General features: G+C 44.7%; 1 protein-coding gene across 6 annotated transcripts in view; it reads right to left on the reverse strand.

Annotated features, from left to right (window-relative positions):
* Positions 1–557: 557 nt before the first annotated feature.
* Positions 558–21,671, reverse strand: part of LRRC40 (leucine rich repeat containing 40) — a 62,889-nt gene continuing 41,775 nt past the window's right edge. For 5 of the 6 annotated variants that reach the window (XM_020993061.2, XM_078156712.1, XM_078156713.1 and 2 more), the window contains 6 exons: positions 15,852–15,960; positions 12,613–12,720; positions 10,001–10,111; positions 8,294–8,371; positions 4,502–4,687; positions 558–1,612 (listed from right to left, as the gene is read on the reverse strand). In XM_020993061.2, the coding sequence (XP_020848720.1) occupies positions 1,507–1,612; positions 4,502–4,687; positions 8,294–8,371; positions 10,001–10,111; positions 12,613–12,720; positions 15,852–15,960 (698 nt within the window). In that variant the 3' untranslated portion in view covers positions 558–1,506. Of the gene's footprint in view, positions 1,613–4,501; positions 4,688–5,695; positions 6,177–8,293; positions 8,372–10,000; positions 10,112–12,612; positions 12,721–15,851; positions 15,961–21,671 lie in introns of those variants that run through there. The other variant, XR_013487469.1, reaches the window with a different exon arrangement.

Here is a 21,671-nt window from a genome sequence, read left to right on the forward strand (position 1 = left end):
CCTTATTGTAAAGTGTCTTTTGTTTAATGTAACAACAGACTTGTGAGCTGACCACAAAGGTGGTATGAACAGTCACGTTTCCCCTTAGTAAGATAAAAATTGTAACTTGGATTTAAAAAATGCATTATCCATAAATAACAAATATCTTCATCTTCATTTTCTTCTCAAAAAAAAAAAAGGTTCTGAAATCTACCCAAATGAGATCCTATTTTGAATATGTCAAGAGCTAAACAGACCACGAATCTTCTTTTTAAATTCAGCTTCCTTACATCAAGTTCTTCAAAAGAAGATATTCTGTATTAGCCCAATTGGGATCTCAAATCTATCAACAAGTTCAAGGTTATAATGACGTCATTAAGACATGCAAAGCTGCACTTCGGACAGTCGCCAAGCACTCTCCAGGCAGTTTCTGAGGGTGCATGTCCACAACGGGAGACACTCAAAAACCTTCTGGTACCTCAGAGCTTTTGTCTAAGTCCCAGAACATCCAGAAGTGATCTAATCTGAAGGCTGGTACAAAGGATGGCGCCCAACAGATTACAGAAAACAGTGAGCTGTTGAGATGCAATCCAAACGCTTTAATTTGCGGCGGGCATGATACAGCAACTTCAGGAGTAAGAGGGCATAAAGAAATAACTAAAAAGCTAAGTTGGGTTCACTAATAGCTCTTTCCTTATGGGATATGACACATGTTTGTTCTTCAGTAAATGCTTTGATCAAAAAGAGTTACACGCAACAGGGAAACATGGATTCTCAGCATCTAAAAATAAATGCTGCAAACAGAATTATCTTAAAAAATCACACAAAGTGTATCTTCTCTTGAAGGCAGGTTGTTGCGGGGATCTCCATCCACCACGTCAGCATTGATGGGTTACTCACAGAACCTCCAGTCTTCAGAGGGCTGCCTGGGGCACTGAGAAGTCAACTGACCTGCCCAGCACTGTCATCAGAACCAGGGCAGTGCATGTCCTTGAAACCTTACATCACAAATTCTTAGCATTATCAACAAGTGTTGTTATAAATTTTTCCACAAAACACAAGGAAAGATAACAAAGTACTCCCATATAAAGGTCCAAACATACACACACACATAATAAAACAAAATGTTAAAAAAAAAACCCACCCCTCATCTTTTACAAAAATGCTGTCATTATAAAAACAAAATCAACTTTAAATAGGAATGATATTTCAGTCATAGAAAACACTATTACCTTTTTTTAACTCTCAAAACTTTTAAGAATGAATGTATGAACACACACGAAGGCTGCAGTAATCACTATAAAGTTGTTATACATTATTTTCCGGGTAAAAACAATATTTAGTGGTAATAAGACTGTAAGAACATTTGTTTCATGCCCCAGATAAATCACAGCAATAACTGATACACTGTTTCAAGAAACCATCAGGTGAAGGACAGCAAATCAGCTCTCAGACAAGACTTTGAACGCTCCCCAGCTCTTTGAAGCACGCAAATCCATTAGCTGGCCAAAGGTTACAAAATTCCAATTAAGTAGGAATGCGGTCTCTTAAATACTCCAGAACAGCATCTGTTCCTTTAGCTAAAATGGCTGCTCGAGGAATTCGGAATGGATTCCCCTCCAGCAGAAGGGTCCTGGAGAAAGGAGAGAAACCAGGGATTGTTCACTTTCAGTGAGATGGACTTCCCTCTCCAAAACCTAGATAGAGCATTTTTAAAGTAGCATTTTTCAATCCCCATTTTGAGACCGGACATCTGACCAAAATCTACCTCGACTTTTTCCTTTCACAGATGCTCCACTGATGGGCAAAAGCTCAAGACTAGGGTCAATCTGCCCCAAATCTGGAATGACGGAGGGCCTTTTTCCTCTCTAGCCACTTGCACTTAATATTAAATTATCTTTAACTAAGATAATGTTTCCCTCCCCTTCCGACCTTCACTGTCCAATGCATTCCCACCATTTCATACACATACTGCTGCTGCCTCTTTCTTCTCTTGTTAAAGATGTGTTACATCTAATTAGAGGATACAGGAAACTTTTCTAGATTAAGTTCCAGTTTTTCACTGATTCACTGATGTTCAGCTTTTTCATAGTTCATTGACTTAGGACCGACAGAGTGTTCAGGGACCATCTAAACCCTCACTCTGTTTTCAAGTGACATGCCCAAGGTCACACAGGTGGTAGAACCAGAATCACCACTGTTACCACCTTGTGGCCTATTTCCTCACTGACAAGAGCCCTTAAGGGGTTCACGTCAATGGTCCTCTGGCAGTCCCCAAAATGAACAATCTGGGTCCTGGCTCTGACCTATGTGCACACCATCAAACATCTGGTCTTAAGTTTCCCAACCCAGAAGCAAAGGCTCAACCACAGGACTGAAGACACCCCGAACTGTCCATAACCATCTTGGGGCATGAGGAGGGGGTGGCACAGACACACATTCCAAGTCAGTACAGTCGCGATCCCAAGCAATGGCCTCCTCTAGACATGAATCAATTACAGTAAGAGCCAGTGCAGCGCCGTTCAAGCTGCTGCTCTGCGGCAACGTGGTGCTGCAGCAGGAAGTGGCGCGAGGAAGGTTGGCATCAGTGAGGTCTGAGAACTTCCAACGCCCCCTCCTCACAATGTGCATTCATGAGGCAGCTTCAAGTCAATTCCTAGAAAGTTTAGGCTCCCTTCCTATTCAGACGTAAGCCGTGGATCATTCTCCTACAGTGCAATGGACACGGAGCTGCATCTGAATCAGACAAGCTGGATTCTAATCCTCGCTCTGATACCTGCTACCTGTGCGATGCTGGGAAGGTGTCTTAACCACTTTCAGCCTCAGGTTCCTCAAAAGTAACATGAGGAGGCAGGACCAAATAATCTCTTCAGGTCCCTTCCAGTTATAAAAATACAATCTTTTGATGCACGTGTGAAGTTGTACGACTCTAATGAAGACGCAGTGAGCAACAAAGTCTAAGCATGTGCGAGCAGCTGAATGCTGTTGTCTAACACAGCTTACAACACAGTTACCCTGGCACACGCCGAGAGACACAACCGGTGCTGACGGTCCGTCTGTGCAATTTCAAAAATGCTGCTCAGACAATTTGTTATTCAGGGGAAGGGCCTGGGGCCTCCTGGTGGGAGGGGTCACAGAAAACCCTTTTGAGATGACCCCCACTCTGATCCCCCCGTGCTGAGCAAGGGGAGAGGCCCCCTGACTGGTTGTCAGAGATGTACCTTCTTCCCAGACCAGAGCCGATGACTAAGAATGAAGACGACCCAAGTATCTCAACCCCCTGGTTCCATCTGTAAGACAAAGATGTCACCTCATCAAGGCAACACCAGCAAAATGAATTTGTGGCCACCAGAGCACACTGAGCAGTCTCTTTTCCTTAATCTAATAAAAAGAAATACACATCCACACAACGGGGAAAGAGAGAAAAATGCTTCACATGCAATACTACTGATTTTAAATTCTACCTGGAAATTCAAAATGACTCTCCACCTTTAGAAAGAGAAAACTACCCCATTATTATTTTGAAAAATTCCTTTGAGACCAAAACCCGTCCCTAAGCCTTCCTCAAATAGCACATCACGCCCAATAAACAGGAACCCTTTCAGAAAATATTGGCGTTATATAAGTCTCCAGGTTGTCATTTGTTTTTAGCTTAGAATCAAATGTTTAGGATTGCTCTTACTACTGACAACTGTGGGGGTTATATGAATGAAAGCACTCGATTGGAAAGGAGGAAGAAAAGCAAAGGGCATAAAAATAGCTAACATTTATCTGGTGCTTCCTGTGTGCCCAGCAGGGTGCTAAGCACTTAACAATGATTGCCTCATTTGATCCTCACAACCACCCTGGGAGGGAGGTGCTATTATCCCCATTTTACAGATGAGGAAACTGAGGCAAACAGGCAAACTTGCCAGAGTCATACAGCTACCTAGTGTCTGAAGCTGGTTTTGAACTCAGCACTTCCCACTCGGGCCTGGAATGCTTGCCTCCAACTACCCTAGAATTAAAATAAAATGGAATATTTGGGGCCAAAGAAAGATTCACAAATTTTACTTGGAAACTTTCGGCTTTTCTCTTGCCTATGAAAAGATGAAGAAGGAACTAAGACAGTGAGCAGGCACCAGTGAATGCTGCGCTGGGCGGCCAGCTCTCCGGTTGGTCTGACGAGGCGCTGCTCCTGCTCTGGGGCAGACGCATTCTTCCACAGGGACTAGTCTAAATTAAAAACTTACAGCTTTGTTTTGAACTCTGGTTTTTAAAACTTTAATTAGTGCCCCAATCCTTGAGAATCCTTACTGCATTTCTTTAAAGAAGAAAAAAGGCCATGGTTAGCCTACAGACCAACACTTCTGACCAAACCCCCTGGTAGAATTCGGGCCCCAAACACTGCTCCCCAGGGATGCCCCTCCCCCTTCACCTCACTTGTGGCAAGAAATCAGCCCCAAAGAACCAGGCTTTGATTTCAACCAACAAGGAAGGGCAGCAACTAAACTGCAGACTGCCCACGAATGGCTGGCCCTACCTCAGACTCACGCAGTGGCCCAGCTCAGGCGGGATGTGGAGGAGGTCATTGTTCTGAAGGTCCAAAGTGGCCAGCTTGTCCATCCGCTTCAGCTGCAGGGGGTCCACAGATCCAACCTGATTGTTACTGAGGAGGACGGTTTCGAGAGTCCGGAGCCGATACAGAATGCTGGGGAACGTTTTAAACCTGTGAAGAAACTCAATTAGGTTGTTCCAGAAGCCAGAATAAATTCTTAAGATGGACAAATGAAATAAAAATACGTCACCTTTAAACTTGAAAACCCTTTCTTTCAAAAGTTCTTTTATTTTTAACAAACAAACAAGCATTCATTTTTCAGTATTTATTGTATGTTAGGAACAGTGGGAAGAGCTGAGCCCCCCACCCTGGAGGGGTGTGTGCTCTGGAAGAGATGTGGGCATTCCTCCCTCCTGTCCCTTGCCCACACTCCTCTGGCTCCTGGGCCCAGCTCCAGAGCATCCACTTCGTGAAGCCTTTCTAGACCCCAGGAATTCCTCCCTCCACTGACACGCAGACCTCTTACTGCCTGTATAATTTCTTAGATAAGAATGGGATTGATAAGGCACAGAATAGAGACCAATATCAGTCTAAAAGAAAGTATTCACTAAACAGAGTGGCAGGAGAGAAAGTCAGAAAAGCAGGCTGGAGACAGATCCCAAGGGCCTTAAATGCCAGGCTAAACAGCTCGGCCCCTGGCCAGAACTGACTGGGCATGGAAGACCTAGACAGTGATAAAACCCAGGACAAAACACTGGCTGCATGAACTATGGGGAAGCACATGAGCTCTCAGGGCTTGAAGCAAAGGAGACAATCACTTGGCCACCTCCCTATTTGCACTGGTGCAGTTTCTGCACAGGGAGCTCCTTATACTAATGAAACCATAGGTCTCAAAAACAAAAAAGAATGCTCTAAATCACTATTGATTAGAGAAATGCAAATTAAAACAACTCTGAGGTACCACCATTACATCTATCAGATTGGCTAACTTGACAAAAAGGGAAATGATAAATGTTGGAGAAGATGTGCTGTTGGTGGAGTTGTGAACTGAACCGACCATTCTGGAGAGCAATTTGGAACTATGCCCAAAGGGCTATCAAACTGCATACCCTTTGACCCATCAATAGCACTACTAACTCAACGTCCCAAAGTGATCATAAAAAAGGGAAAAGGACCCACATGCACAAAAATGTTGACAGCATCTCTTTTTGTGATGGCAAAGAACTGGAAATCAAGGCGGTGCCCATCCATTGGGGAATGGCTGAACAAGTTGTGGTACATGGATGTAATGGAATACTACTGTTCTATAAGAAACGATGTGCAGGCGGATTTCAGAAAAACCTGGAAAGACTGAAATGAAGTGAGCAGAACCAGGTGAACACTGCACACTGCAACAGCAACACTGTGTGATGGCCAACTTGGACAGACTTCACTTTTCTCAGCAATGCGATGAGCAAAGACAAGTCTAAGGGACTCATGATGGAAAATGCTGTCTGCAGCCAGAAAAAAAAACACGGAGTCTGAATGCAGATCCAAGCGTACGGTCTTCTCTCCTTTGTTTTCTTTCTTGCGATTTTTCCCTTTTGCCCGGATTCTTCTTCCACAACATGACTAATGTGGAAATGTTTGATACGATTGTACACGGATAGTCTGTATCAGACTGCATAACGTCGTGGGGAGGGAGGAGAAGAGGGAGAAAAAAATTTGGAACTTAAAATCTTGTAAAAATGAATGTTGAAAACTATCTTTGCATATAATTGGAAAAAGTAAAACACTATTAAGTGGGGGGGGGAATCAAAAATAAAAAAAGAGTATCAACAAGATTCTAAGAGAAAGAGGTTAGCCACAAAGAGAAACTGGTGACTCCAGCCCCCAGATGATAATTACTGGGAATCAAGTGACAGACCGACGTGGTTGGCTGCTGTCCTTTGTGCTCCAAAAGAACCAAAACGATATCCCTATGCTAGATTCCAGTTACAGTGTGTCTGCCTGTGGCTGACCAGACCAGTACGAGCTCGGAATGCTCTACCACAGGTCAGGCACAAACATCCATGGGAACATTTGGGGTGCATTCTCTAAATTTGCACATCTTATGTTTCTTCTGAGCTACTTCAATTCTGCTTTGCTCATAGAGTACAGCACCTTTGTAAATTATATAATGAAGGAAGAATTGAGAAAATCTATTTACTGATTGTATACAGGGATCCAGAAAGAGGCAAAAATAAGAGACAACTAAAAATGATTTTGAGAACTAAAAAAGATTAGGAACATACAGTACTGCTAAAGGAGGTGGAGCTGGTTTGGGAAAATAAAAATTATTTAACACAGTCTGAAAATATGCAAAAGCTCCAGGTTATGTTTACCTAAAAGACACAGAATTAAAGAGAGAAAAAAGAATGGGGTCAAGATGGGAAGAACAGAGAGGGAAAGTGACCAGAATAAAGGAAGAGAGAGAATAAGAGAGACAAGCAGGGGAAACCAGTTTGAAAAACAGAAAGGAGGTGGTAACAAGAACTCCAACCGTGAAAGGCCAGCCACTAGCTTCCCGGCCCCAGACTCTGCTTAGAGGGTTATTTTCCCAATTACTTAGCACTTGTGACCAGCGCTCTGCTCAGTTCTAAGCTGGCAGCTGCCCACCTCCTTACTCCTGCCCCTGCTCTTCCTTCTTTAGCTTTCAGAAAGGGGCAGCCCCAGTGCAGAGCAAGCACAGCATCCTCTGTGGGGGCTGGAGGATTGCCCTTGGCCCTCAGTCTAGGGAGAGATGACAGACTGTGGTCAACAAAGAGGTTCTAAAGAACATGACCCATGCTGAAATCTGACTGCTTCCTTTAAATCTGAAAGAACTTGTCCTTTCTGAATAGGTGAAAAGAACAGAATGAAAGGAAAACAAAATGTGTGCCTTTTAATGTGAACCCAAAGAAACGCAATGCTGACTATTTCACTGCTTTCAAACAGCACACTGAAACAGAAAAAGAAACATTATTTTTAACTAGTGTGAAAAGCACTTAAAAAACTCTTGCCACATATGAGTTATGAATATGGTAGAAGTAAGGAAAAGGAGGAAGCATTCATTAAGCAACTACTATGTGCCGGCTGCTGTGCTAAGTACTTTACAGATCTCACCTCATGTAACTGGCAAAAATGAGAATTTACTAGATTACAAGAGGAAGAGCGTAGCCACAAGGAGAAGCTGGTGACTCCATGCCCCAGGTGATAATCGCTGGGACTTCACAGCTACAGACTGACAGGGTTGGCTGTTGTCCTTTGTTCTCCAAGAGGACCAAAAGGAAAAGCCTGCCAGGCAGCTGCTACTAGGACCCCTATTTTACAGCTGAGGAAACTAAGGCAGACAGAGTGAATGACTTGCCCAACGTCACACAGCTAATGATTGACTGAGGCTGGACTGGAAGCTAGGTCCTCCTAACTCCAGGCCCCATGCGCTGCGCACCGTGGCACCCCATGGCTACTTCTAAAGAGATGGAAGAGAACTGGACTTGGAACCAGCAAGATCTGGGTTCAAGTGGTGGCCCTGATCCTTTCTGGCTGTGTGCCTTCACTTCTCTGTTCTGCCCTCAGCAAAACGGGCTAACACATGCCCTACGTGCCCCACCATGGGCTGTGACAAACAGAGAACTCTCCAGGGGGCAGCCCCAATGACGCTCCCTCAAGTCTGCTGAGCTGCTCGCAGGTCAGAGGGAGAACCGAGTGGAGTTGACAGAACCCACGTCTGCAGACTGGCGCTGGATTCTCTGGCTGGTCATCTGCCGGGATGCTCACCTGTTACAGGACAGATTGATAGTCTGCAGTTTCATCAAGGCTTCCATCTCCTCAGGCAAAGAGGCCAACAGATTATTTCTGTGGGGAGAAAGACAGGGGAAGGGGGAGGAGGTGAGAAGGGAGAGTAAGGGGAAGGGGAAGGGAGGAAAGGGAGGGAGAGAGGGAGAGATTTACTTAGTAACCCAACAGTAACACAAATGCTTCCTCCAGAAGACAGGGACCAGGCTAGGCCTATGACATCTCTTGTTTCCACTCCTGGCTGGGGGTGGGGTGGCCCTCAGGTCCTCTGCCACCCCATGGCTGCAGGAGAGCGTCCAGGGCAGTGGTCTCACATACTAGGCCCAGCCCCATTCCTTCCAAGGTCATGCTGTGCTTCCTCTTTCAGAGTTAACATGGGAGTTTGTTTTCATAGCAGTCTGTCAAGATTCCTCAGTCTACCTGCCCAGGACTTTAAGAAAAACAAAAGAGCCCAGGTCAGTCTGGGAAGGAATCATACCTCAAGGTGGCAGGGACCAGAAAACACTGCAGGACCAAAGTGTGAGGGCTCTGGAAGAACACACCTGGGACACAGTGGGAAGCTGATCTTATTGGAAAACCTTCTAGTTACGCACAGTATCCCATTCAGGCAGGAATAATTCTGTGGAGCCTACTAGTGCTGGGGCCAGAGTCCAGCCTTGTGGCTACTGGAGGGGATGGGGAAGAATTACTTTCTACTTGGTCATTTGGTCCTCTGGTCATCAGTGGAGAGGAGCTTTCCATTTCTTTTGTTTTTGAAAACAGGGCCAGACCCTACCACAATCTCTCAAGCCCCTCAGCACAGGCCCTGCACCCTTTCATCACAGATGAGGCTGATAATGACAGGGCCCACCAAGGATAAATGAAGGAAGGAAGATATACCCCTTCCACAGTCTATGGTCCTTCCTTACCTTTCTCCTCCTGTCTCTTACTCTCTCCTTAAAGCAGCTTGCCAGAGCAAGCTGCCCCATAGCGCAGAACACAGATGAGCCACCCCAAAAGGAAGGGAGCCACTATTTTCTCTGGGCCACGCCACTGCCTCCTGAACCTCCCTGAGCACACACCAGCCACCTCTCCCAGAAGGCTGTGCTGAAAAGCTGCCCATAAATAATGATCGCTGTGGCTGCACCTGAGAACGTGGGCCTTCACTGGACCAGAGCCTTTTTTGTCCAACGGAGAACCCTCTCTTAATTTAACCCGTCTCCTCCTAGGTGTTTTATCTCTTTGGGACACACCTATATCAACAGGAAATTAGCGCCATGTTGCTGTCATCACTTCTGAAGTTCTTTTAGTAAAAAGTTGAATGGCTTGTTGGCTCGGCTCAACTCTCAGCTCCACTACTGTCGGCTGTAACCAGGTGTCCATATTTAATGCATGTTCAATTAACAAAGCCCCCAACAGGACCCTTAACGTCTAGATCAGGGGTGCGGCCCTTTGAACGAATCCAAGCTTTACAGAACAAAACCCCTTACTAAATGGATTTGTTCTGTAAAACTTGGACTCAAGTCAAAAGGCCGCACCCAAGGTCCTAGAGGGCCACATGTGGCCTCATGGCCACAGACTCCCCACCCTTGTACAGCTAGTCTAGCCACAATTCAAAGATTAACTTCAATATCTGGAAAATGTGACTATGAAAGGAAAGATGGCAAAACCTCCCAGGACAATCATGACCACGACCCTAACAAGGCAAACCTGATGTCCAGATGGGTCAGTTTTTGAAGCATGCACAATTCTGCAGAAATACAGGAAAGCTTGTTAAAGCTGAGATTGACATCACACACAGCTGCCTTCAGTTCCACAATCCTGAAACAAAAGTACACACACCATTCGGCAATTTCAGAGCCTGAATGCTGCCAGAATTTCACTGAAGATTCATTTCAGCTAAATGACCTTTAGTAAGCAAAGCGCTTCCATGCTTCTCCCCAGACATTTCACAAACAATTTACAATTTTTTATTTTTTCAAAAGTATGAAGTATCATCCTAGATTTCCAAGTGTCCAGTCAGTGTGGCGAGAACACTGGGCTTGGAATTTAGACAACATGGGTCTGAATTCAGCAGTTCAGCATCGGACACTTCCTAGCAATACCCTCAGTCAGCCTCGGTTACATCATCTATAAGATGCCCAGATCCCACAATGACCCTGACATCGAAAATCCTCTCATCTGCTTGGCTTTGATGAAAACATTCCTTGAATACTAAAGGAAGTATTTAACTTTTTAAAAAATGTAGAATGAACTTTCCAGGTGCCTCCATGCTTGGTTCAGACTACAGGGTACTAGCCCCTGAAATCTCATCACTACCCAGACAGTAGGCTCAGCTCTGGATACTCAATGCCTGCTCTGCCTTCTCAGCCACCTCTCCCCCTCTGACAGGAAGGGGGGGGGGCACGCGAAGCAAGAAGCTCCTAAAGCCTCCCTGCACAGAGAGGCCTCAGAATTCTCTGAATTCTCCACACAGCCATGTTTTTCAACAGCAGCTCAGTCTAGTTTCACCTCCCTGGCCACTGTGGCCTGCTGACCCCCAACCCCCTTCTGAGCTTCCTTCTGTGTGCTGTCTGCCCCATTAGAGTGTAGGCTTCCTGAGGGGCAGGGACCATTTCTTTGCCTCCTTTCGTATACCTGGAGCTATTTTGTTGCTCAGTCATGTCCAACTGTCCATGATCCCATTTGGGGTTTTCTGGCAAAGACACTGGAGTGACGGGGCAGCTAGGTGGCACAGTGGATAGAGCACTGGCTCTGAAGTCAGGAGGACCTGAGTTCAAATCCGGTCTCAGACCAAACACTTGACACTTACCAGCTGTGTGACCCTGGGCAAGTCACTTAACCCCAACTGCCTTAAAAAAGAAAAAAAAAGACACTGGAGTGATTTGCCATTTTCCTCTCCAGCTCATTTTACAAATGAGGCAACTGAGGCAAACAGGTGACTGGCCCAGGGTCACACAGCTTTGAGTGTCTGTGGCCAGATTTGGTCTCAACACACATCCAGGACACTGGTATCCTGGCTATTCCATGAACAAGACATCCCTCTCTCAGCTCTGGAGGTTTTCTCTTGCTATCCCTCCATGCCTGGAATGCTGTCCCTCCTCTGTTCCAGCTCTGGACCTCCCGGGCTTCCTTTAAGTCCCAACTCAAATCCCACCTTCTACAGGAAGCCTTCCCCAGTCCTCTTAACTCCAGTGCCTTCCCTCTGTTAACTATTTTCCCATTTATCCTGTATGTATCTTGCTTTATTATTTATTAAAATTAGTGTTTATATTTTTATTATATAATAAATATCATGTGTTTATTAAAATTATTAATATTAACATAATATTTATTATTTATTATTATCCTGTATATAGCTTGCTCTATTAGATTGTAGGCTCTCTGAGGACAGGGACTGACTTTTGCCTCTTCCTGGGCACACAGTACCTTCTTAAATGTTTACTGATTGACTAACTGATTGACAGTCTGATCAAGGACTCAGAACCCAACATGGCATCAGCCCAAATGACCCTCTGAAAATGGAAATGGGAGGCAAATTAAAATGTCCTTCAATTCTTCTCAATGTCAGATCTCTATAGTAAAGGAATTGGGCTGATCTTGGCAATGAGATGTCATACATGCCATTTTCCTGGCACACAGCTGTCTGAAAGCTGACTTACATTTATCATCATGAATGAAATTTTACTCAGCACCAGAGAGGGTGCAGAAAATTGTATTATTATATCCGGGAATCTGGAAAAGAAGATTGAATTTTTTAGGGATAAGAACAGTAAGCTCCCACACATACTGTTGGCAGCTTAAGACAATCTCTCTCCAGGGTGGCAGCTGTCTGAAATTTTATAAAACCAATGGAAATATTAATACCGCCCATGGATTAACACAGACTGAACACTGGTTAATTCCTTGGACTTTTCTTCTAATGTTGCATCTGAAAAAAGCAGGTAAAACATTTAGTTACTAACTGTAACACATATTTTAAAAGTCAAATGTGCGAAAAGTAAATAGCTTCTTTTGAGGATCCTTGGGTCTCATGAAAAGTACTTGTTACTATTTCTCTAGCTGATACTAACAGCAAGCCAAATTCCACTTAAAAAAGATGAAAGCAAGCATTAAAAAATCAGTCAGTCAGCAAGCGTTTAGTAAACAGTTACTTTTTGCCAGGTGTTGTGCTAAGCTCTGAGAATACAAAGAAAGGCAAAAAGTCAATTCAATGGAGGAGCCTACGAAAAAGAAAGAACTCTGACCCCCAACTTCAGAAGGTGTTCATCCATCTCTGTGCACAAACTCCACAGAAATGCTCTCAGGAGCCCAGTCCCTACCTTTTTGGTACCTCATTTAGATGATTCTTACTGAAGTTTATCGAAGTGATAATGTTGCTTCCTACCGCATCAAATACTTCATCAGGAATCAGAGTTGTCTGTTTCTCACTAAAAAAATAAAAAGCAAGATCATTTCAGTAAATGAGCCTTTGTCAGCTGCCAAGCCTCTCTTAACCTCTCTTGTTCAGTCTGGATCAATCCAAATTTGAGGACCCAGTCCCTGCAGAGAGCCCACTGGGCCAGGTGTTCAGCTAAGGCAGTGTCTGCCGTCCTGGAGCTCACCAAGGACAGGGGGAATGGCAAACATCCACAGAGAACCTATACAACCCATAGATAATGAATACAAAAAAAAAAATAACATCTGCTTAGGGCAGTGAAGTGGCACAAACAGAGGAATGTTACCTGAGGCCACTTTGCCGGGGAGGTTCTGGGAAGGCTTTCTGGAAGAGGGGCCTTCTGGCTGCATTGTCCAGAGTGGGTGGGAATCCAGCAGTAGGTAAAAAGATGATCCGGGAAGAGGGATTTGGCTCATGTCTTTTCTCTTCCCCCCACCATATGGCCAATGAAGTCTCTCTTCATCCTGATGCAGAACCCCCAACTCCAGCTTTCCCCAAATCACAGCTCGGAGCCACCTCCCTCCTTGTGCCCACTCAGTTACCTTGTTATTCCATATACCACTTTAGCTTTACCCACTTCCAGATATGTAGCTCCTCTCAAACAGAGTGTAAGCTCTCTGAAAAGACCATCCGTTTTTGTCTGTTTACCCCCACACCTAGCCTGGTCTCTTTCACAAAGAAAGTGCTTAAAGTTTGTGGCAGTAATAATTACACGTTTATCGAGTGTCTACCGTGTACAAAGAATGCTATTCCAGAAGAGACCCAACAGCCTGTACCCTAATAGGGGGAACGGGACATACCTAGATCGTCACAATATACAAGAGTGCAGGAAAAGTGAAAAAAGGAAAAAGAAGTGTGAAGTCGGAGGGAAAAGGCCCTAAGCAAGGGGGATCAAAGAAGTGAAGCACCATGGAAAGAACCACTCCAGGCCACGAGGCTCTCACACGTTTGAACAGGTCCTATCAAGCTGGAAAGGCTAAGGCTCCCTGGCAGACTTTGTCTGCTGTCCAGGCTAAGTCTGGAGACGCTCGTCACCAGCTTGGCTGAAGGCTGAGCTCCAGGCCCCAGCTCTCAAAATCCAGTGAAGGGAGCTCGGGCTGTGACCTGTGGGTCAGAGAAAAAAGCAGGACATTGTTGGAGAAGTATGGAAATTAGGTCCACAAACTTCTATTTGTTGATGCATATCCTTGGCTCAGCCCTCCTTTCTGACATCTTTGTCATAAGACTAGTACTTGTTTTGATCCTTGAGGGAACTGTGAGGATGCTCCAAGGGCTCCTTTCTCTGTGACCCAGGTCACAGCCCCTCTTGAGATCACTGTGTTGGTTTCTGACAGTTACTGTGGCCACACTGGAAGACGTATTGCTTAAAAAGCTGTGCATTAGAGGAGGTTTTTAAGAAATAAGTGGGCATAAAGGTATAGGAACGGGCAAGGTAAGAACAGGACAAGAACAGAAGTAGACTGTAAGCTCCCTGAGCGCAGGGACCGTCTTCTGCCTCTTTTGTAGCCCCAGCACTTAGCGCAGCCCCTGGTACAAAGCAGGGACTTCATATTTTCTGACGGCTGACTAAATGAGAGTCGTGAATAAACCCATAATTGCTATGCCTTCTACCTATGCTCTAGGGTTCCATTCCCAGCTTTGCTGACTGAAAACCTCAAGGTCACTTCAGCCTGAGGTGATTCAAAACCTTATGAACCAAATTAAAACTCACAAAAGGCTTAGTTACAAATATATAAAATAAATGCAATATGTAGATATGAAACACATCTATGCAATGCATACACACACATATACACATGATATATTAATTCACAAAGGAAGATCTCTCTGCCCTATGAGGTGGGATTAATCTTCTATACAGGGTCCCCCTTTCCTGGCGGCTAAGTCACTAAGGAAGACAAAAATGTTAGATTAGAAGGGTTGTTCAGTGAGCACAGAATCAGAAAGAAATTCAAAGCCTTTTCTCAAAAGGCCTTGCCATCGAGCCTGGATAGTGCCCAACAACAGATACAGAGCTAGAAGAAACCCCAAGGGGCATCTAGCGCCACAGCCTTATTTTACAGATGAGGAAACTGAGGCCCAGGCAGGGTGGATGAACTGCCAACGCTGCACAGTTACAAGTATCAAGGGCAGAATCTGAACCCAGGTCTTCTGGTTTCAAAAGGCTAATTTTTCCCCACTGAACTGCTTTCTTCTAATATTTGCGTCTAAAGACTTGGCAGTAATTGTCTGGAGGAAACTGGTCACAGTGGTGAAGTGACTCAAGATCACACCATCTAAGGAATGGCTGAAGAACATTTGGCTCCAAACAGACCAGACAGAGGACATGAGAGCTGTCTGTCAAACTCCTGAGGAAAACTGTCCAAAGGGAAGGAGGCGGCCTGGGGCTGCCATGGCCTCCCCCTCACTGGACACCTTCAGCTACAAGCTGCAGAAACTCCCATCGGCCACTCTTGGGCGAGTCTTGGCTGTACTGCTTCCAACTGTGAAACCCTGGCATAGATCAAAAAGCAATTTCTAAGTCAACAGAAAAGCTCAGTATCTTTGTAATTACATTTCAGTTTGGGTGCTTCACGATGACATCCACAAAAGAAAGCACCTTAATATCACGTATATTATTTCCTCCAGTCACACTCTAGGATGGGTTACTCCTGAAAAGGATTCTTGTAAACAGCAAATTTTATTCAAAGAATACAGATTGACAAGATCCAAGATTTACGAGTGGAAGAGATGTCCAAAGGCATCCCTTCTAAATTTACAAAGGAGGAGACTGGCCTAGAGAGTTGAAGGGCACACCTGTCGGAGGGTAGATTTGAACTCGGCTCTTCTGGCTCAGAATCCAGGGGGTTTGCCACCATGCCACACTAGCTATTCTTAACACATTTTTTTCCTATCACGCAACAAATTACGAAAAAATAAAACTGGAAATGTTTCCCAGCTCCTTAATAGAACAGGGAGGGCAACTTTAAATCATGGAACCGGTCTCCTTTCTGACTTGAGTGTTCTGATCTTTGCCTCAATTATCTTAGGCCCTTAGGCTCTGTCCTTCACTCCATGTAACACTTGGAAGATTCCTTGCAATCTTCAAAAGCAACTGTAACAAAAACCTTCCCCGCTACATACCTGTAGTCTAACAGCTTCAATGTTGTGATGGCGTGCGTGTTGACTTTGGCCTGACTTGGCAGGGTCATCGCTGTCTCAATGGGCGTGTCATTTTGGTTTCCTGTATCACCTGAGAAGAAAAAAGGTTAGAGAGGCACACAAATAGAGGTTAATAAATTAAGTAGCTTAAACACATTAGTACTGACATATAAAACTGGGGCATACATAATATAGCTATACCCCTGGGAACATCTTTTTATTTATATGCTTCCCGAGCAATGCCTCAGAAACATCTGAGAACAGAATCCAATGTTCTAGTACCAAGAGAAGCTGATCGAGCAGCTACAAGTAGCTCCACAACTTTCCAATAAATGTTATTTTAGAACATCTATAAGAAAAATCTATAAAGAATAATCAATTTCCTAGGAGAAATAATTGTAACCAACCCTCCCTCATAAAGAAAATAATACAGCACATTTTAAAGAAACTGCTGACCCAACATACAACGTCATTCCCAAAGGATGTCTATCAAACAGGCATTAATCGAATTACAATGAATTTGGTTACTGCCACCCGCACTGACTGTCTGACATCTGTGCATAATCTAATCCGGTGAGTTTTGTTACATGACACACATGGGGGTTATTTCTTCCAACAATTGTAAGATGTTAGTGACAGCGGTCCCGCCCCCCCCCATCCTCAACCAAACACACATTCAAACACAGTCCATAGTCCTACCACTAATCCCTACAGAGACCAGTTAACATTGCCATCCTGTGGTAGAAAGAATCACACAGGTTAAAGGGAGTGGGAAAATGGCATTTTTTCTTTGAAGGCTATAAACTTACATGAGACAAATACATCCTTGGTCTTCCAACTTATATAAAAAAGGAAGTGTTTGCAATAGTCACTCCTCAGAGTGGGAGGGAATGAAAGGCCTTCATTTCTCTCGTGAGAATACAAGTCGTACATGAGTGCCTTCAACAACATGACAGTGAGCCAGGGGCCTTGCAGACCAAGCCTGGCTCACAACACATCAGCCGATACCCCTAGATGATCAATGTCTTCGGCTATGGTAAATACAAAGCACCCTTTAGCCTGCTTATGTGGTCATAGTAGCAGAGGATGCTGATAACTTAGACTATCTATAAAAATGAGCTTAGCTGTCGGCACTGACTGTAAACGTGTGTCATCTTTGTCCAGTGACCAACAGACAGATACACTACTGGGGGGAAGTGAATCATAGCAATCTCAAAATTCTCACTAGAAATAAAACTAGGAGAAAAAGGCGGGAGCTCGATTGGAGAGGACAACACAGGAGGTGGCAGAGCTGATTACATGGTGTGTACAAAGGCAACCAAAAGCCTTCCACGGTACAGTTAGTGGGGATGGCAGTATTCAAAACAAGTCCTTCCAAAAACACCGTCCCAAGGATTGGTGGCAGAGAGGGAAGAGTTTGGAATGTTTTTTAAGAGGCTAAGAAGTTTCCAAAAATTAACTGAACATACGCTGAGATATAAGGTGACTTCAGTGCAAACGTGGGCATGGGGGAGGGCAGCAAAAAGGGTGGTGAGACTGTCCATCTACACACTGCACACCCTTCCTCTGAGAAGACTGGAAATATCACCCACAAAGACTCTGAACTAAGCCTGTTATTTAAGGAGAATGCCCTCTTCCAATGCAGCTCAGCACCTTCTCTGCAAGTGACAGGCTTGGGGCATCCTGGGATGCCGAGAATGACTTGGTCAGGGTGGTACTAGGACCTTGGTCTTCCTAGTTTTCTACCCATTTGCTCTACCACAGTTGGTTATAACAGAAAGAAACGACTGACTGTTACGGTTAGGGAGTCATTTGTAAATCAGCTACACTCAGCCCAAAGATTAAAATCAGTACTACATCAGAAGAATAAGATTGAGGCAAATGTACCTTGACTTATTTTTAAAAGCTGCTGGCTGACGTAAAAAATGAGAAACAGGTAAAAGAACAGATATTAATAGATTATCCCTATTTCCTGACCAAGTTTAAGTAATATAAATCAGTTGTCACAATAAGGAGACTAAAAGAACCCACAATTGCCTGCAAACACTTTAGCTCTTTGCCAGAGAGATGTGCTAGGCCAGGGCCACATTGGTTTTGAATATAAATATACTGATAACAATCTTGGAAGAAATTGTGGGAGATCATTAACAGTCCACCCCCTGATTGGTCAGTCGACAAACATTTATGTGTCAGGTATTGGGCTGAGAAGATACAAGGAAAGGCAAAAACTAACTTTATTCTCAAGGAGCTTACAGACAATACACACACAACTACATACATGGAAGAAGGCCAAGAGAAGATGATGAGAATTCCAGGCATGAAGAACATCTAGTGAAAATGTCCATGTCTTGTGCAAAGAACAGCACGGGGGTCAGTGATACCAGATGTACAATGTGTGTTGGGGGGAGGGGTGGTGTAAGAAGACAGGAGACGTAGGAGCAGCCTGAAGGGCTTAAAGTGACAGATGATTTTATATTTGAGACAGGAGGTAAGAGGTAGCCACTCAAGTTTATTGACTAGTGGGTGATACGGTTGGGATATGGGGGATGAGAGAGCGGGAGGAGGTGAGGACAACACAGACTGTGAACCCAGGTGACCGGGAGGATATAATGGGGCGGGGGGGGGTGAAGGAGAAGGGAGTGTTTGAGGAGAAAGCTGAGCTCGGCTTTGAACACGCCGAATTTCAGATGTCTACAGGCCATCCAGCTCAAGATGCTGAATAGGCATCTGGAGATTCCAGACTGGAGATCAGCAGACAGGTGAAGTGGCTGGATAAGATGATGTGGGAATCATGAACATCGTGATGGTAACTGAAACCATGGCAGCTGATGAGATCACAAGTAAAATGCTACAGAGGGAAAAGCAAAGAGGGCTTAGGATGGCAGGCTTGGGGCGGGGAGAGACAGAGTTTGTGAGTGTGACCTGGAGGAATATCCAGCAAAGGAAAATGAGGCACAGTCAGACAGCATCACAAAAATCTAGAAAGAAGGTATTGAGGCGCCAGTGTCAAAGGTTGCAGAGAGGTCAAGAAGGATGAAGAACAAAGAAGCTGCTGCCAACCTTGGCGGGAGGAGGTTCTGTTGAATGACAAGACTGGAAGCAGGGCTATAGAGTGAAGAGAATGACAGGAAGTAGAAACACTGCTGATGAACTGAAGGAGCACAGCCACAAAAAGGAGGAGAGGACAGCAGCTAGCTGGGGCGCACAGATGCAGGAAGGGATTTCTGAGGCTAGGAAAAATGTGGGTGTTTTTGTAGGAAGGAGAGAAGAAAACCGGAGATAAATCAGCAAGAAGCAGGGGAGTGGGAAACAAGTTTGGAGAAAACTTGATGAGGAAAACAACTTGATCATCTCAAAGATATTTAAGAATGAAACTAGAAGGACAAACAACTGATGAAACATGAGAAAGAATGGTTCAGATTTCAGTTAAAAGAAAAGATCTTCTCTATCAATGGCAGGGAGGACACCCCATTAGGACTCTTGAATCGTCCTTCCCAGAGGTCTACAGATGTAGAAATGCCACAGAAGAAAGAGAAGGCAGGAAGAGAAGGCAGGCTAAACTGAATATATGCAGAGACTGTGCTGGAGGGAACACATTTCTTAGGGTACTGAGGAATCAAATCTTTAAAATCTGAGTCTCAAGAGGCTATCAAATGCCTCGATACCCCAAAAGGGGCATTCAAGAAAACATCTCCCATCTCCGAAACATTTCTGTGAGAATAATTTATACAAGCTCTGGGAGGAATTTTGATTAAGGCACAAGAAGAGAACAGAAAAGTTTTCCCAAAAGATACTCCAAAGCACACCACATTTCTATAGGCTCACAATTAAGTGAAATTAAAGTGATGGATAACCTTTCAAAAACTGAAGTCATTAAAACCACTGCACAAGCTTCCCTAAAGCATCATTCCCACCCCACCTTGAAGCAATTCTATCTTTCCAGGGGTCCTCTATGGTGAAGTTTTGGAACACCACAGGGAAAACAGAGGGAAGGAGGTAGACTGGGACACACTATCAAAAACGAACAGCACAGGGATATCATCAGAGAAAAGAACAACTGAAAAAGGAGGTGACCCAATCGTGAAGCAAAAGCAGGGGATGGAAGAGCAACAGCCCATGAGAGCTCAAGAAATCCAGGGGAAAGACTCCAGCTCAATGCCTGGCCATCCTGTGAGGAATCCTAGGAGATGTGGCCAAGAGCCACAGACAAAAGACAAGTCACCTGTTGTCAAGTCTCTTCAGTTTGACTGGCTGAGCCACTGGACCTATGTCCCCCTTTTCACAAAGCCAAGACCCCTCTATCAAGGTCCAATTATTCCTTCCCCTGCACCAAGGGGCACAATCTGGAGGAGGCACAACTATTGTGCAGAGATGTTTTGATACCCCTGAAATCACATGATGCACATTCATACATGGAAGTTTTAGAGGTCCAAATGTTCTGCAAAACAAAAGAGAACAAGGAACAGCTAAGGAGCTTGGGATGTGGAGTTCAGCGTCTCAAAGAACAATCTTTCCACTCAGGGAAATCAAAGGTTCTATCACACAGTTTGGACTGGACAGGGAGGGGTTTTGTTGGCCCAGTGAGCTGGATGGAAAGCAGCTACAGCAGAAGTGGGGAAAAAGTGAAGGAGACAAAGGGAGAAGGGGGGAAGGAGAGAAAGGAAGGGGGGAGAGAAGAGAAGGGGTACAGGGAGAGAGGGGGGGAAGAAAGGGGGAGGGGGAAGGGGAGAGGGGGAGACAGAGAGAGAGAGAGAGGAGAGAGAGAGAGAGAGAGAGAGAGAGAGAGAGAGAGAGAGAGAGAGAGAGAAGCTTAGCTTAGTAGAGAGAGAAGCACAGTAATAGGGCCTGGTGGAAAGCAACAAAAAGTTTAAATCCCCTTCCATAGAAAGTTTCCTCCCTGTGTCTGCTGTACTAAGAGGCACTGCTGAAAATATCTATCTTCTTGCCATCTCTCTAAATTGTTTCTCTTGACTGGTTTTCTCTTTATGTACAGCCTCTATCTGAGCATCAAAGTTGTGTATATGTCGGTGGGGTCCAGAGAGTGGATATAGGGGACAGGGATGGCATCTGAATACACATAATTTAACTGACTAGAGAATCCTTACATCTGGTTTGGCAACCGAAGGTCACTGGAGGCCCAGGGCTTTTATGAATTTTATTAATAATCTGTAATTGTTTAAGCACTTTAACTCTATAGAGAAAAGAACCCACAGTGACTAGGGAAAAAAAAAGGATTGCCCCTGAGCTAACACTAAGAACTTAACTTTTTATCTGTAGAGTCTGGATCAAAGTGAACACTGATGCCTGAGGTTAGGTAAGATCTCCACTTTCTGACAAAAGAAAAGAATGAGGAAAAGAAAGGGAAGGCAGCATCCAAGGAACAGCCCCATGGACAGAGATGGGCATGATTTAGTAGATTTCTTTCTACCCTTTCCACTGGGGGAAGGAAAATGGTAATTGGCCAAACTCTGCCCTCCACAGCAACATCTGCTAGCTACTTGTCAAAACCCCTCAATAACATCTGTTCTAAGATCCCTGTCACACCCTCTCCTGCACTTCTACTCAGCCGGCAAGATCTGACTCCTACTCATCCCTCCTTAATCCATCCCCAAAGCCCTCCAGGCAAGCCAAGAAAAAAAATGAATAAAAAAACCTGACTTCCACCTCTTGTGAGGCCTGCCAGGCAGGGCTGTATTACAAGTACCCCACTGCTCCACCCCTCATAGAATTCCTTCTGCACTTTCCTACCACCAGTCAAAGAAGACAGATCAGATTTATGGACCCCAGCCCCAGAAGGGGGAG

This window comes from Phascolarctos cinereus, unplaced genomic scaffold (assembly GCF_003287225.1).
Source record: "Phascolarctos cinereus isolate Bilbo 61053 unplaced genomic scaffold, phaCin_HiC Scaffold_5;HRSCAF=322, whole genome shotgun sequence".
In the NCBI taxonomy this organism is placed as follows: Eukaryota; Metazoa; Chordata; class Mammalia; order Diprotodontia; family Phascolarctidae; genus Phascolarctos; species Phascolarctos cinereus.